The sequence below is a fragment of the Plecotus auritus genome (assembly GCF_963455305.1).
Source record: "Plecotus auritus genome assembly, chromosome: 13".
Taxonomy (NCBI): Eukaryota; Metazoa; Chordata; class Mammalia; order Chiroptera; family Vespertilionidae; genus Plecotus; species Plecotus auritus.
In genome coordinates, this window is record NC_137779.1 from 14,700,003 (window position 1) to 14,714,755 (window position 14,753).

Sequence of the window (14,753 nt, forward strand, 5' to 3'; positions counted from 1 at the left end):
GTGAACAGCCTCCCCTGTTGGCCTGACAACACCAGGCAGCTCCTTCAAGGGGGTCCAGACCCACCTGCAGAGTGGTGGCCACTGAGGCTTGGTGCCTGGGGCAGACATCCTGGCTCTGCTCAATATTTACTTCCTCCTTCTTCCTTAAGTTATGGTTTTGTGTGGGTGGCCAAGTGGCCAGTCACAAGTACCCTCATCCAGGCCTCTGCTGTTTGGGGTAGCCACAGGTTTTCATTGGCACTAATGAGCAAGTGGGCATCAAATGAGTGAGGCCCTGGGGAAGGGCTTGGCAAGTGGTGCTTGCCTTGGCCCTCTGCCCTCCTTCCTGCCTGAGGCACAAAGTCCACACACTAAAGGTGCCAGAGTTGCAGACAACAGGCCTGGGATATCAACAAACTGCCCACAACAGAGAAGAACAAACTCCCATTGGTCAAGGCACTGCTCTTGGTTTCTGTTTCCTGCAGAGAGATGTGCTACAATAGATTGGGGGTGGAGGAAGCGGGGGGGTCATCCAGCCCATAGGCCATATAAGATCCAATAAATCATTTGGTCTGGCCCTGCCAAGGTATTAGGGGTGATTTGATTAAATGTTTGACCAAATATAGCAGGCTAATTTTTAAGTTGATAATTTTGTATGGCCATCGATTGATGTTATAAATATCCAAATGGCCCTTGGCAGAAAAAAGGTTCCCCGCTCCTGCAATAGATAAAGAAACGGCAGGGCCACCTGGACCAATGAGCCACAGCAATAGACAAAGAAACTGCAGGGCCACCAGGACCAATGAGCCACAGCACAATCACTCATTTCTTTGATAAGCATGTCCTGGTCGCTGCCTCTGGCCAGGGCCTTCTGCGCTCTGGGAATGGAGTATGAATAAGACAAACACATCCACCTAGTCTACTGCGGGGCCACAGACAACGAGAAAAGCAAGCTATAGAGTGGACACTGATCTCTGCTAAGGGGAAAACAGCCATGAAGAGGCTTGGAAGAGTGAATGAGGGTGTATACGACATTCTAGGTAGTGTGGGCAGGGGACAGCTAAGGCAAGCCCCTGTGGGCCCACTCCAGTAGCAACTCCAGAAAAACGGACACAAGGAAGGCTGCTCCTCCCAAAATTAGCAGTCCCAGAGAAGTATCCCTGTCAACAAATACAACCATTTCCAATGTTGATAAGGTTCCAATCTCAGAGAAATGGCTCCCCCTACTGAGCTTTGGAAAAATAACAACTTTGAGGCACCACTGGGATGCTTTTAACATATGACAGTCCTGTGGGCAGGCATTAATATCACACTCTCGCCCCAGCTGGTTTGGCTCAGTGGATAGAGCATCGGCCTGCGGACTGAAGGGTCCCGGGTTCGATTCCAGTCAAGGGCACATGCCCGGGTTGCAGGCTCAATCCCCAAGTAGGGGGCATATAGGAGGCAGCCAATCAATGATTCTCTCTCATCATTGATGTTTCTCTCTCTCCCTTCCTCTCTGAAATCAATAAAAACATATATTTTTTAAAAAACCACACTCTCACACATAAGGAGACTGAAGCCCCAGAGGGTAAAGGGCATGCCAGGGTCTCCAAGCTCATCAGCTGAGGATAAGTTCTCTCCATCTCTCACCCCGCCCCACCCTTAAGAGCAGAGAACCCCTGGTGTCCTACCGGCACTTCCACTCCATTCTTGCCGGCCAGCAGCCACTCCCAGCAGGCCAGGGCAGTCTCCATGCCATGCTCATTGAACATCCGGAGGGGACCCCAACACAAATGATGGAGAAGCTGTGGGTCACAATCTGGAACCAAACACACTGTTCAGAGGCCCCATGGCCTCCCCAGGTGAGCAAGATAGTCAGCACATCAGCTGGGACAACGATGGCCTTTTATTTACTTCTACCCACCAGAGAGGCCACAGGGATCTCTACTGGGGGAGCTCCAGCTCTTTCTTCAGCCAGAACTCCAATTCACTAAGGATGACGGATGCCAACAAGTTGTTAACAAACGATGCCAGAGGTCCACAGGGCTGGTCACTAACCTTTGCTGCTGATGAGCATCGCTGTCAGCTTGAACATGGCCTGTGTGTAGTGCTGAGGATTGCTGAGGTCTAGTGCTGTGTTCAGATCCTGGACCATCATTTTGTTCAGGTCAGATATCTGGCCTGTGGCATCGGAGAACCGAATCATTCCATACACCTACAAGAAGCATGCTATGTCAGCAGAGGCGTGCGTAACTCAGGCACATGGGTGAGGCCCCGGCAGCCACCTAACCACAATCAAGGCAGGACCAAAGGGTGCTTCACTGCCCCAAACTAGTGCTTATGCATGCAGAGAGTGACAGGCTCCAGTCAGTGATGCTACCACTGCTCAGAGATTTTGGGGAAATTCTCTTTTAGAAATGTGTGTGAGCCCTGGCCTGTTTGGCTCCATGTTTAGAGCATTGGCCCGGAGACCCAAGGGTTGCAGTTTCAATTCCCGGTCCCCATCGGGGTACGTGTGGGAGGCCACCAGTCAATATGTGTGTGTCTTGTCTCGCTCTCCCCCTCCTCCCTCCCTTCTACTATTCCTCTGAAGATCAATGGAAAAAATATCCTCAGGTGAGGATTTAAAAAAAAATGTGTGTTAGTGTTCCCACCATTCTAGATGGTTCTTGAGGGCGGGGACCTGGTCTTATCATCTTTGTATTCCAGCACTGAGCCTAGGGTCTGACTCCCATAGGTCTTGTGCATGTTGGTTGAATAAAGTTCCTTCAGAATCAATCAATGACTCAACAAAATCAGCCTCACTATACGGGATATTAGGTCAGCATGCAAGAGGCAGTTGATCGTTCTTTCTCTCACTGATGTTTCTCTCTCTCTATCCCTCTCCCTTCCTCTCTCTCCAAAATCAACAAAAACATATTAAGAAAACAACCAGAAAAATCAAATGCTTCAGAATAGCCAGTGTGGTGAGTGACTGTCATAAATGCTCCAGGCTGTGCTCATGTTCCCAGGGGCCAGCCTTCAAACGAGTGAGTTCCACATTCACCAGACTCCCTGCTCATTTTCTGTTAGGAAGGAGCTGACTGACATCAGAACAAGAGGACACTCTGAAGGGCCTCGGACACAGAGCAGCACAAGTACCTCGCCCGCATAGCGGTTGCGCAGATTCAGCGACGCCATGAAGTTGGAGTAATCTTTCTTCACACAGGCTGGGCGCTCGGTGAGCTGAGTTGCCTACAGACAAATATCAATAATTACTTCAGACCATAGCACTGTGCTTTCCTCATGTTTACCATGGCTAAACCTAAGTCCAATTAAGAAGTCAGGTTCAGATCCAGGGGTTATTAAAAATCTTCAGTGCTGGCAAGATAGTAAAATGAACTACTTTAGAGGACCCTCTAGGTTGTTATGTCCCATGGAAAAATGCTTTTTAAAAAAATTTCAGCACGAAAAATTTCTCTGGAAGGCCATCCTGACTACTTTCACCCAGTGATGCACAGGCCTTTGCAGCAGAACAATCACCTGATTGCCGTGAAATCACCGTTAACTGCAATCGCCATGCTGTGACGTTAATGGTCACGGGATGCCCCCTCTGCGATGGTGCTGGTGTGTGAATGTGCCTTAGAGAAGGTAGAGGGTGCCTGAGTGAGAGCAGCAACAGAGCCAGTAAAAGCTCTGAGACATCCACTTGCTGATGGAAAGGGGCACACTGAGTAGAGACAACCCACTGAGTGGGGAAAACATCCCCCCACTTCCTCTGCTTCAGCCTCAGGCCTTAGCCCACCTCCCACCCCTCTAGGACTCCGGGTCTCAGTGACCCCTCTCTGTAACTCTGAAACGGCTCCCTGACTGCCGTGTGATAGAGTGTGGTGGGCCTGCAGACTCCTTTGCTTTCCATGGCGCAGGGGCACCTACGTCAGCATCTCCAGTACAGCAACAATCAGAAACACAATAAAAAGTATCCTTTTGTCTTTAGCAACAGAAAAGGGAAAACCTAACCAAAATCTAATTTTCTAAAGAATAGTATTTAAGTCTTTTAGGCAAAATCTCTTCTAAGTCAGCAGCTGGCTAGATTCTAGAGAAAGACTACAAGTTGTCACATGCATTCTTAGTCTGCGAGCCCTGCTTCTGGCTGCTGCCTGTGTCCTCGGATTGGTGGAGAGACGGAGGCTGGGGAGCTGAGCCAATGCCACTGGGCCCTGTGAGAGCAGGAAGGCCTGTGCGTGGCAGCCTGGCCTCTGCTGCCTGTGTCGAGATGCTTTTTTCTTCAGAGAAAACACAGTAACCTTAGGTGAGTGCTCGAGGATGACATGGGTAAACAGACACTGGCCGCCTCTGGCTCTGCTAATGGGCTCTTCCCTTCCTCCGAGGTCACAGGGCAGTCCTGTGGCCTCCCTCCCTGGTGCTGCACCTCCACCACACCAAATCCTTAAAAGATAGGCAGGCAGCCTCCCCCACCCACCCTGAGAGAGTTAAGAAGCACCAAGGGAGCACAGAGCCCCTGCTGGTTGGGAGACACCAAAGTGCAACACTGCCAGTCAGATCACCCGTTCTCAACTCTACTTTGATCCTAGGCCCTAATTTACTTCAGAAAGCACTACCCTGGACGTGCTGCCCTCTGAATTAATCTCGAGCAGAACAAGACCAAGCCGAAGACCTGTACATGCAGTTCAGCACGCACTGCGCATTGTCGAAAGTCAACACGACTATAATTGTTGCTGATGTGTCTACCACAGGTCAGTTTCCTTCCTCAAGGATGTGGACTCACAGAAATCCAAATCTGACCTCATTAATGAATCAAGCTTACCTCCATCAGTCCACAGTTTCAAAACAGGAGACAGTGAGGAAATGCCTGCGCGACTGACCAGCTGATCTCTGAACCTGGGGAGCTCTCACAAGATTCCGATCTACCAACAGACACTTTGAGCGCCTCACACAGGCAGTTGTGGGTGCCCAGGTGGCTTTTGTGAAAAGCTACACATCAGCGTTGGCCCTTCCCCAACGCTGGCTTACACAGTGCTCCTGGGGAGCAGTGAGCTCCTTCACGTACCCCGAGAGTCGTGTTCTGCTTGTTGTAGCTGGCAAAGTGAAGAATGCTCTCGGTGGCCATAGCCAGCCCCGTGTGCTGGGACAGTCCCGACACCCAGTTCTGATGTTTGTTTAGATATTCCTGAAATAGGGAAAAATGTTGTTTTACTTTAAAGGTAAAAACACTTGATAAACTGAGGTGTGAGGTAGTAAAGCAAACGCTGGTTCCAGGGCTGGGTGTGCCCCCTTCCGACTGCTGTGGGGCCCTCAGGGAGTGAGAAAGAGCCCCCCTTTGACTGGCTGCTGCTTCCAGGTGAACAAGGACAAAGCTGGTCCCAGAGCGGCTGGCATACAGCAAATGTGAGAGGACCACTGATGCCTAGCATGTCCTTGGGAGCATTTGCTATCTGCCAAGTGCTGGGGAAACAGCTGCAGGGCCTGGTCCTGCTGTCCACACCCAGGCAGTTTGGCAGTTCCATTACCGAGCAGCCCTGCTGATAGGGCTGCGTGCGGACAGAGGAAGACACAGATCCGATCCCACTGGCCTCCCTCACCCCCAAACAGCACAATTACCCCACAACCTGCTCCCAATGCAGATCATTTTCTGAGGCTTCTATTCTCAGGCACTGCAATAATGCTTGGTCTGTTTATTCACACGAGTGCTGTTTGTACTGAATTTGTGTAAAGCTCGTTGGATGGTGTGAAAGAGCTTATCACGATTTCTTTTTGATGATTTTTTAAAAGTACCTGGAGGTGGGATTTGGTGACCGTAGGTGCCCACTTCATCGCCTCCTGTAGGATCATTTCACAGCGTGCAGCAAAGTCCTTCACGATGCTCTGAAAAGGGGTGTGATCAACCCGAGGTCAGGGTATCTGGGCTATGAGAGGACCCCACCAGTACACTGTGGATAGCTATGGCCCGATTGTGTCCCCCCAAATCCATGTGGAAGCTCTAACCCCCAGCACTTCAGAATGTAACTAACTGGAGCCAGGGTCTTCAGCGAAGTGATTACATTAAAACGATATCAGGGTGGGCCCTAACCCAACAGGACTGGTGTCCTTGTAAGAAGAGCAGATGAAGACATAGTCATGTACAGAGGGACAAGCATGTGAGAATGCAGGGAGAAGACAGCCATTCACCAACCAAAGAGAGAGCTCCAGAAGACATCAACACTCCCAACACCTTGATCTCAAACTTCAGCCTCCAGAAATACGTGAAAATATACTTCTGTTGTTTAAGCTACCCAGTCTGTGATACTTTGTTATGGCAGCCATAGCAAACCAAAGGAGGGACTGTGCTCCAACACCAAGGCTTCTGGGTACAGGGAACCCACACACATCTGGTCTGTAATCCTCGCATGAGGCTGTGTGGCAGACAGACCTGGGAGTGAGTTGGCACCCATTCATACTGTGCGACCCTGGCAACTGATGGATAGGGCACATACTGCTCACACCTCAAACTGCTGGAGACTGAATGACATGATGTGCGGAACATGCTGGCCCTAACAGACACAGAAGATGGCAGTGAAACGGCCCTTAAGAAGGGGACCGCTCTGGCCTACCTCCCGGGCTTCACATGTGTCAGGAACGGTGATCCGATAGGGGGCGTCGGGGATGCTGTAGTAAGGCTGGTCCTTGTGAATATCCTGAAAGCACAACAGGACTTCCTCTTCCAACAGCCTTCCCCAGCTGCCCCTGCCGAGCTGTGCCTCCACAGCTCCAGGGACGCCGGGCAGCGGAGCATTTGCCTTCCTTCCCCCAACTCATCCCATCTGTGATAGGCTTCCAAACTTGCTGTGGCTTACTGGGAAAGGTTAGGGTAGGATTTGGGCTTCTCACCCCCAATTAGGCCACTTGTAGTATGAATTAGGCTCAGCGTATGGTGGGCAGGGACACTTACTGCACTCAGCGATAGAGACAGGGTCTGGAGGATGTCCAGCATGGTCTTCAGCACCGTCCCGCTCCATAGCAAGTGGGGAAACCTGCACCAAGAGCCACTTTTCAGGGCCCAGGAGCCAAATCCCAGGGCACCCACATTTCTTAAAGGGAGGCTGAGATTCCCACTTCTGGCTGCCCAGCTGAGGGTCAGAGGTCAGGAGGCTTCCAAGGCAGAGCACCAGTCAGAAAAGCTCCCAGGCTCCTGCTAGTCCCATTCCTCAGGGTCCAGTGACCTGCTCCCAACCCGATTGTCTTGGGTTACCCAGTGGCCAGGCCACACTCCCCACCTTCCCAAGGGAGCCTTCTATTTTATGACCAGGGCTCCTTGATGTTTTCACATCCTGGCACAAATGGAAAATGGCAGTATTTGCATGACAGAGAAGAAGCTGCTCCTGGGTGAGGGGCCCCAGGGTGGAGGGGACAGACTGCACAGCTCTGACTCGTAGTGACTACAGCAAACTCCAGCACTCTTGGGAGGCTGCATCGCTTTGAAAGCTTTAATTCTGACTCCATTTTTTTCTGGACTGATAATGTTTCGAGATCACACAGGTACATGTGTACACACACACAGAGCATTAAGAGGAAAATGAGCGTACTTATCCACCAGGCCAGACAGGTACTTGTCCGCCACCCTCCGTATCCTCTTGTGAATGTGGTTAAAGTTCACCAAGAGGAACTGCGCGTGCCGCTCCAGCTCCTCCTCATTCTCCTTGGTCTTTGCCTGGAGAGTCAGAAGAGACAGGTACAGCAGGCGCTCGCCGTGTGCCCCCGGCAAACACATGCTGGCTCTCTGACAAGGCTTACTTTATCCGCCATCATGTTTAGGAAGGCTTCAAATACTTTGTCTGCGACGGCAATCACACACTGCATCATCCCTGAAACAAGAGGGGTTCCATGGTCAGGAGTATCAACAGAAAGAGACCAACCCCAGCTCCTTTCAAATGTTTTGTTTGGACATGATTTTAGACTTACTGAGGAGTTCCCATACACCCTCCACCCAGCTTCCCCTAATATTAACATTGCATTTGTCAAAACTAAGAATTGGACATCGATACGATATGATTTCCTAAACTTCAGGCCCTATATGGATTTCTCCAATTTTCCCACTAGCATGTATCCCTTTTCTGTTCCAGGATCCAATCCAGGATGCCACATGGCATTTACTCATCGTGTCTCCTTGGTCTCCCCCAATCTATGTTGATGCCTCAATCTGTTCTTGTCTTGTATGATCTTGACATTTCTGAAGAGCACAGGTATTGTGTAGGAGGTTCCTCAATTTACACCTGTCTGATATTTGCTCATTAGACCAAAAAAAACCAGCACAGAGGTTAAGTGCTCTCCTCCTCGAATCATATCAGGGCGTGGTCTGGCCTGACAATGTCCTGGGAAACACTTGTGGTCCTAAGTGGGTCTCCTCATAACCAGCAGGATTACCAAGGAGGCCTTCACAGTGAGGAACAGGGGCTGTGACCACACCAAGCTCTCCCTTGGCTAATGGAGCATTTCTAACTGGCTACTTGGTAGGATGCTTTGTCCATCACCTGCCCTTTCTACCTGGTCCTTCTCTGAGACCAGGTATGACCTTCTTCCCTAGACGGTATAGCTCTTTCCTGATTACAACAGAAACAACTGCATGTCTTTATTTCACAAATACTTAAAGGAAGAAACAAATTATTTTACACACACACACACACACACACACACACACACACACACACCATAGTATATGTGATTTTCTTTTAAGCAAAATAATAAAAATATTTTATTCATGTTCAAATTATGGTAATTTTTCTACTGGGAGTCCCTTTAAATTGGTTCTGCTCTGGACTTTAAAAGGCATGACTGTTCCTTGGCAACGAGATGCTCTAGGTCCAACAACGACCATCCAAGGAGCCCAGGATTCTTTGAGCAGAGGACAGTACTAGGGACTGAGATCTGTGGGCTGGAGCACACTTGAGCATTGATGGTGGGCAGGAGTGATGCTCTTTCTGCTGTTAGGCCTCTTGCAGTAGTGGCAGAGTCACAAAGATATGTATTTTTTAAGGTTATATGTTTTATATTGATCTTTCCACACAGACAGAAAATAGGGAGTAGTATCCCTTTTTACCTTATAAAGCTCAGTTCATCACGCGAGTACCACAATAATAAACTTACCAGACTTGTCCTTCTGAATAGCTTTATCCTCAAAGTAGCAGAACATGACCTGGAAGCGGTCGGGATCTGTTGAGCGCAAAACCCTAACAAACAAGGAGAACAGCTTTGAATAAATTTTGAAAAATCCAGGCCTTCCCTGTCACAGACTAGATACTGCCCAGGAATGGTGAGGCTGCGAGAAACAGATGGCCTACTCCATTTAGAGGGACAAACACTGACATGTACTTCCTGAAGGGTGATGTCCACCACCTACCATAACATTCCCACAGTGTTCCACCCAGCAACCCACCACTAGTGACATATCTTAAGGGTTATATGCATGAGGATTCTCCTAACAGCCCTGGCTGAATGTCCATCATCAGGAGACTGGTCAGATAAACCAGGGTACATCCATCCACTGGAGCATCACCCAGCCACCAAAACGAGAGGTGCTCTGTATGTGCCGCTATAGAGAAACATCCAAGACAAATGGTTAGATGAAAAGAACAAGGTGTGGGGGAAACGAGTTTCCTAAAGGCCTCTGTGTACCTGGTGAACGTGTAGGATACACATGCTTGCATATGCATAGACGATTTCTAGAAGGGAAAGTAAGAGGCTATCAACAGTAGGTATCTAAGGATTCAGAGCCAGAAAAGTGATGCTTGTATTTTTCATCTTTAGCATCTCCCCTATTATCCCAATGTTTTTATTCTTTTTACTTTATGCACCTTGAACATTTTTAATTTTAGAACAAAAAATATCTTTAACCTTGGGGAAAAAGAGAAAGGAAAGAAAAGCATGTGCTTGAACTGTGGCCCCTGTGACGAGCTGTTCAGAGTTGGTGGGGGGGCTCCACAAGGAGAGTGCAGGCACAAACACAGGCCAGCGCTCCTCGGTGTCTGTGGGCACCCCCCTTTAGAGAGTTAAGCTTCAGTGGGTCAAGCTTGGTGGCTTTAGGCATATGCAGTCTCGAGCGTTCATGTGCACACAGCTTTAACATAATTTCTCACATTTCTACTTGTTTTAAAGTTCTCCCAATAACTAGTGGCTGAGAATCTGAGCCAGGTTCTTGAATAAAGGCTTCAGGTTTGCTTCTCCATTCTGACAGAGTGTTCTTGGGGACTGGCAGGCAGCCCACAGCAGGAGCTGGGCTCATGGGAGCCTCTGCGGGCTGGTCTCCTTAGCCTTCGTCTGCCAGCCAAGTCAACAGCCTGTCCGGAGAGCCTGAGCTCACCATTCATGGGCACACTTGTGAGGAAGCAGGAGACAGCCCTGCCTGCAGGTATATGAGACTGAGAGCATCTGTTGTAGCCATACATTTAGTATGACTTGTTTTTCTTTAAAAATGTTTTATTGTACATAGGGGGTGGTAGTGAAATTAGGGTTTTTTCCCCTCCACTTATTTCCAAGTTTTTGTGTAAGGTTCTCATATTACTTTTATAACAACAACAAGAAAAATCACAATGAAAAAAGAAAAGCAAGTCAAAACTCCCTTAGCTCCGTGCGGGACTCTGGGAAGAAGAAGTCACTCGTTTTTAAATTCTGCTCTGCTGTGAGGTCCTCGGGCTGCCTTAACCTATTTTACATGTTGAGCTTTCAAGTGTGACTTTTTACCAGGAGGTTTTGTAGTACCAAATAAAGGTTAAAATAATGGTGTTTTCCAAATATCTTTCCTTTTAAGAATTAATATCTTCTTTTCCAAACCATTTGAGAAAGACATTATTCTATAATATTCTATCCTGTCACTTAAACAGGCTTAAGTGTAATCTGACCTTTTCTGGTGACAGGGATGCATCACTCTGTGGCTCGTGTATTTGGCTACAGTGCAGCATGCCTCAGCCTTATCTCGGTGCGTCTGTAGCGTCCATAATAGCAGCCATAGACAGCTGAATTCTGAGCATCCTGGCTGCTTCTTCCAGCCTTCATTTACGAGAGGCAACATGATACAGTGCTTAAGAGTCTACATATGTTTCAGTCTCAATTAGGGATTATTACCTTGGGCAACTAACTTAACTGCTTAGTCTCACTTAACTGCAACTAACTAATCTGCAAAATGGGTATGAGTGCCTACCTCAGAGGCTTGTTGAAGAGTGTGCAAATACACTAAGGCACTCAGTCCAGGCTAATACTGATATTGTCATGATGACAATTATGATCAATACAATTATTATAGCTGTTAGGTCTGCTGTGGTTACAATGCATCCCAAGCATCAGGCCACCTATGGGATTATTTTGGACAGGCACCGTCCCATTTCCTGTTTGTACTCTACTGTGATCCTGGAAGCCAGCTGAATGGGTGTCTCAGTGAGGCCTGGTTTCCAACAGGGCTCTCTCCCAGTCAACTGGACTGAGTTTGCAGCATCTATTGTGATTGCTCAGAAGCCTATTCCCTCTGGGAAAAGGATAATACCAGAGTTTAGACACCTGGGGAATGATTAGATGCTTGGTGCTCAGGAAGGAGGAGCACAGGAGAAAAGCAAAGGGAGTGTTTTGTTTGTTTTTAAGAAAGCTTGCATATCTTGGTAGGGATTGGAAAAAAGTTCCATGCAAGTCCCATGCCTAGAAGGTGCAAAAACGTAAACCAGCGCAAATATGGATGTGCGGGAGGTGAAGGCTTGTCTACCTCATATACTCCAGCCGGTAAACAGACAGGAGATAGGTGGACATGGCAAAGTCCAGCTTGTTGATGAGGGCAGACACTTCGGGGGCAGGATCCAGCAGGTTGATGATGGTGCTGCGCAGCTCGTTCAGTTCAGCCTAGAGGGAAGTGAACACTTGAGGTCTCACGTGGGCTCTGGAGGGGAAGCTAGCCCTCCCCCAGGAGACATAAACCCCAGTGGCTAATTCTGGCTATTTCATGTTAAATGAAAGGACCTGCTCTAATTATTCAAGACTGCTCAGCAAATCCCCTGTGCTGCACCATCTGCCCTTGGGAGGGCAAGAATCCTTACCGGGGTGACTGTGTCGTTTTTCATGGCCGAGTTATACTGGAGGACAGACCGCAGTGGCTCTTTGCTGGGAAAGGTGAGCAGGGGGGACTTGGTGGCTATTTCACAGACCCCCTCGTACCATTCTTCTGGCCAGAGTCCTGGAAGAGAATGCGCAGGAGATGACAGCCCTGGTCATGAAGCACTACAGTGGGGTTGACACTGGCAATTTCTAGAGTCATGGGTCCCTTGTTTAAGTCAGTTTTCCCCAAAATTTGGCACAGAAACAAATCTTTTGGCTAACTTAGGAAGATTTTTTCTAAGATATGTGGTCATGCCCTAACTGGTTTGGTTCAGTGGATAGAGCATCGGCCTGCAGACTGAAGGGTCCCAGGTTCGATTCCAGTCAAGGGCATGTACCTTGGTTGCGGGCACATCCCCAATAGGGGGTGTGCAGGAGGCAGCTGATCGATGTTTCTCTCTCATCGATGTTTCTAACTCTCTATCCCTCTCCCTTCCTCTCTGTAAAAAAATCAATAAAATATATTAAAAAAAAAAAAAAGATATGTGATCGTCTCAGAACCCTAAACCACATCTGGGAGGTGTAACATTTGCAAATACTTGTAGAAGCAGCAGCTGCATTGCACTAATTTAACATGTGTGCACATTCAAAATAGGTTGAGTCCTACTTCACCTTTGTTTTCACTCTGCACTCTGTCTTCCCTGGAAAAGTGGACATGCCCCTACCTGACCCCTCCACGGCGAATCCCATCAGAACAGAATAGAGCCAGAAGTCCCGGAAGAGCTTCTGCAACCGTGGCTTAGCTTCCTTGATGGGCGGCAACCGTCGGGTAAGCTGATGTGTCAAGGAGAGAGGGAGAAAAGGAGGTTACTTGCTCAAAAAACCCTAAAACCTACAGATGTGAAATCAACCACAGATTCATTCTTCAAGAGCATTCTCAGGACCTGTCCATTAGACTGGATAGGAAAAGGCACAATGAGCAGTAACCCACACTTGGTAAGTTCTCCGGTTAATGTTCATTCATTCAGCAAACATTTATTATTAGCTAATTTTCACCGTATGGGGGCATATAGATGTCAAGGCCCCATACAGTGAAGGGGGACTCTGTGCTTGTATTTATGAGCACTAAATACGAGAGGTGAAAAACACGATTTCTGCACTTTAAGGTCTTTCTTCCTAATTTGGAGGCAGGTGAGCAAGCACAGTGGGTGGAGTTGCTGGAAAGGTGTCATGAGTCTCAATGTTAGCATGAAGTACACTTAGCCAGGCAGAGAAAAGAGAGCAGACTGTCCAGCATCAGCCCAAAGCCTGGGAATGCGGAGGGCATGGAATACTTAGGGGAAGGCAACAATGAACTGGGGCTAGGGCGCAGATGAAGATGTAACTGGAGAGACTGAGATGGTGAGAAATCTTATGGTCGAGGAGAAATGGCTTTCAAATCTTTTCCAGCACCCCAACTTTTCAAACAATAGTTTTAAGCAGAATCCCAACATGTGCAACAGGTAAAGGCAGAGCTGTGCAGATGTAGAAGTGAGGGACTGAAGGCCCTGCACCCCTGCTCCAGATGGTGGCTCCTCAGGTAGGAAGCAGGGAGTGGCTCCTCAGGTATGTAAAATGGTTAAATTTGTGCACAGTGCCTGCTGGACAAGTCGATCCTCACAGAACCCCACCAGATAGATGTCAAGCCCCCATTCAGTGAAGGGGGACTCTGCTTGTATTTATGAGCACCAAATACGGGCCAGGCCCTGGGCCAGGGACACAGAGGAGGGACAGATGATAATCCCCACTGCTGGGAGTGCTGAGTGAAACAGCACTTTCACACTGGCTGGTAGATTATAAATTGGTGTAACACGTCCTGTAAAGTTATCTATACATATAAAAGGCTAATATGCAAAGTGTCCCTGTGGGAGTTCAACCGGGAGATCAGGAGTTCTATTGCTTGCTATGATGTGCGCTGACCACCAGGGGGTGGCACGGAATGAAGGCAGGCCCCAGCCAGCAGCTAGAAGGCCCCGATTGGCCCTGATTGCCGGCCAAGCCTAGGGACCTTACCTGTGCATGAATTTTGTGCACTGGGCCTCTAGTTTAGTAATATACATAAAAATTCTAAATATCCCCATTTTACCTAAAATCTCAATTCTAGAAATCTATAAATAAAAATCTAACTTGTAACTATTTGTGGAGATGGATGTTAATGTGGTAATCATTTTGCAATATGTACAAATATTAAATCATTATGAACCTGATATATGAACTGTATCTCAAGTGTGAAAAAAATCTGGCCCTGGTTGGTGTGGCTCAGTTGGTGAGCATCTTCCCATGCACCGGAAGGTCACTAGTTCGATTCCTGGTCAGGTCACATGCCCAGGTTGTGGGTTCGATACCTGGTCAGAGTGCCTGAGGGAGGCAAATGATGGGTGTTTTTCTCTCACATCAAGTTTCTTTCTCTTTCTCCCTTCCTCTCTTTCTAAAATCAATAAAAACATATTTTAAAAATTTGATTTAGGCATAAAAATGTAACATTTGTTATAACAGCAAAATAAACAGAAAAAACACTAAATGTCTACCTAGAGGGGGCATTTAAATAAATTATAGCATATTAAAAATAATATTTTCTAAGAATATTTGGTGACACAGGTAAAACTCACAATATTTCATGTGAAAAAATACAAAATGTATAATATGATATGAGTTTAAAATATTTGTGTATAAACATATATTCATAGAAAAAGAAGGGGAAATAC

General features: G+C 47.8%; 2 protein-coding genes across 2 annotated transcripts in view; one reads left to right on the forward strand and one right to left on the reverse strand.

Annotated features, from left to right (window-relative positions):
• LOC308238408 (coiled-coil domain-containing protein 74B-like) overlaps nt 1–14,753 on the forward strand; it is a 508,084-nt gene that overhangs the window by 249,439 nt on the left and 243,892 nt on the right. The window lies entirely within an intron of this gene.
• PI4KA (phosphatidylinositol 4-kinase alpha) overlaps nt 1–14,753 on the reverse strand; it is a 94,817-nt gene that overhangs the window by 19,723 nt on the left and 60,341 nt on the right. The window contains exons 20-32 of the mRNA XM_080650685.1: nt 12,735–12,843; nt 12,012–12,148; nt 11,684–11,817; nt 9,082–9,164; nt 7,732–7,802; nt 7,524–7,648; nt 6,890–6,971; nt 6,552–6,635; nt 5,737–5,826; nt 5,012–5,131; nt 3,103–3,195; nt 2,020–2,176; nt 1,653–1,780 (exon numbers count right to left, since the gene is read on the reverse strand). Coding sequence (XP_080506811.1) covers nt 1,653–1,780; nt 2,020–2,176; nt 3,103–3,195; nt 5,012–5,131; nt 5,737–5,826; nt 6,552–6,635; nt 6,890–6,971; nt 7,524–7,648; nt 7,732–7,802; nt 9,082–9,164; nt 11,684–11,817; nt 12,012–12,148; nt 12,735–12,843 — 1,413 coding nt within the window. The remainder of the gene's footprint in view (nt 1–1,652; nt 1,781–2,019; nt 2,177–3,102; nt 3,196–5,011; nt 5,132–5,736; nt 5,827–6,551; nt 6,636–6,889; nt 6,972–7,523; nt 7,649–7,731; nt 7,803–9,081; nt 9,165–11,683; nt 11,818–12,011; nt 12,149–12,734; nt 12,844–14,753) is intronic.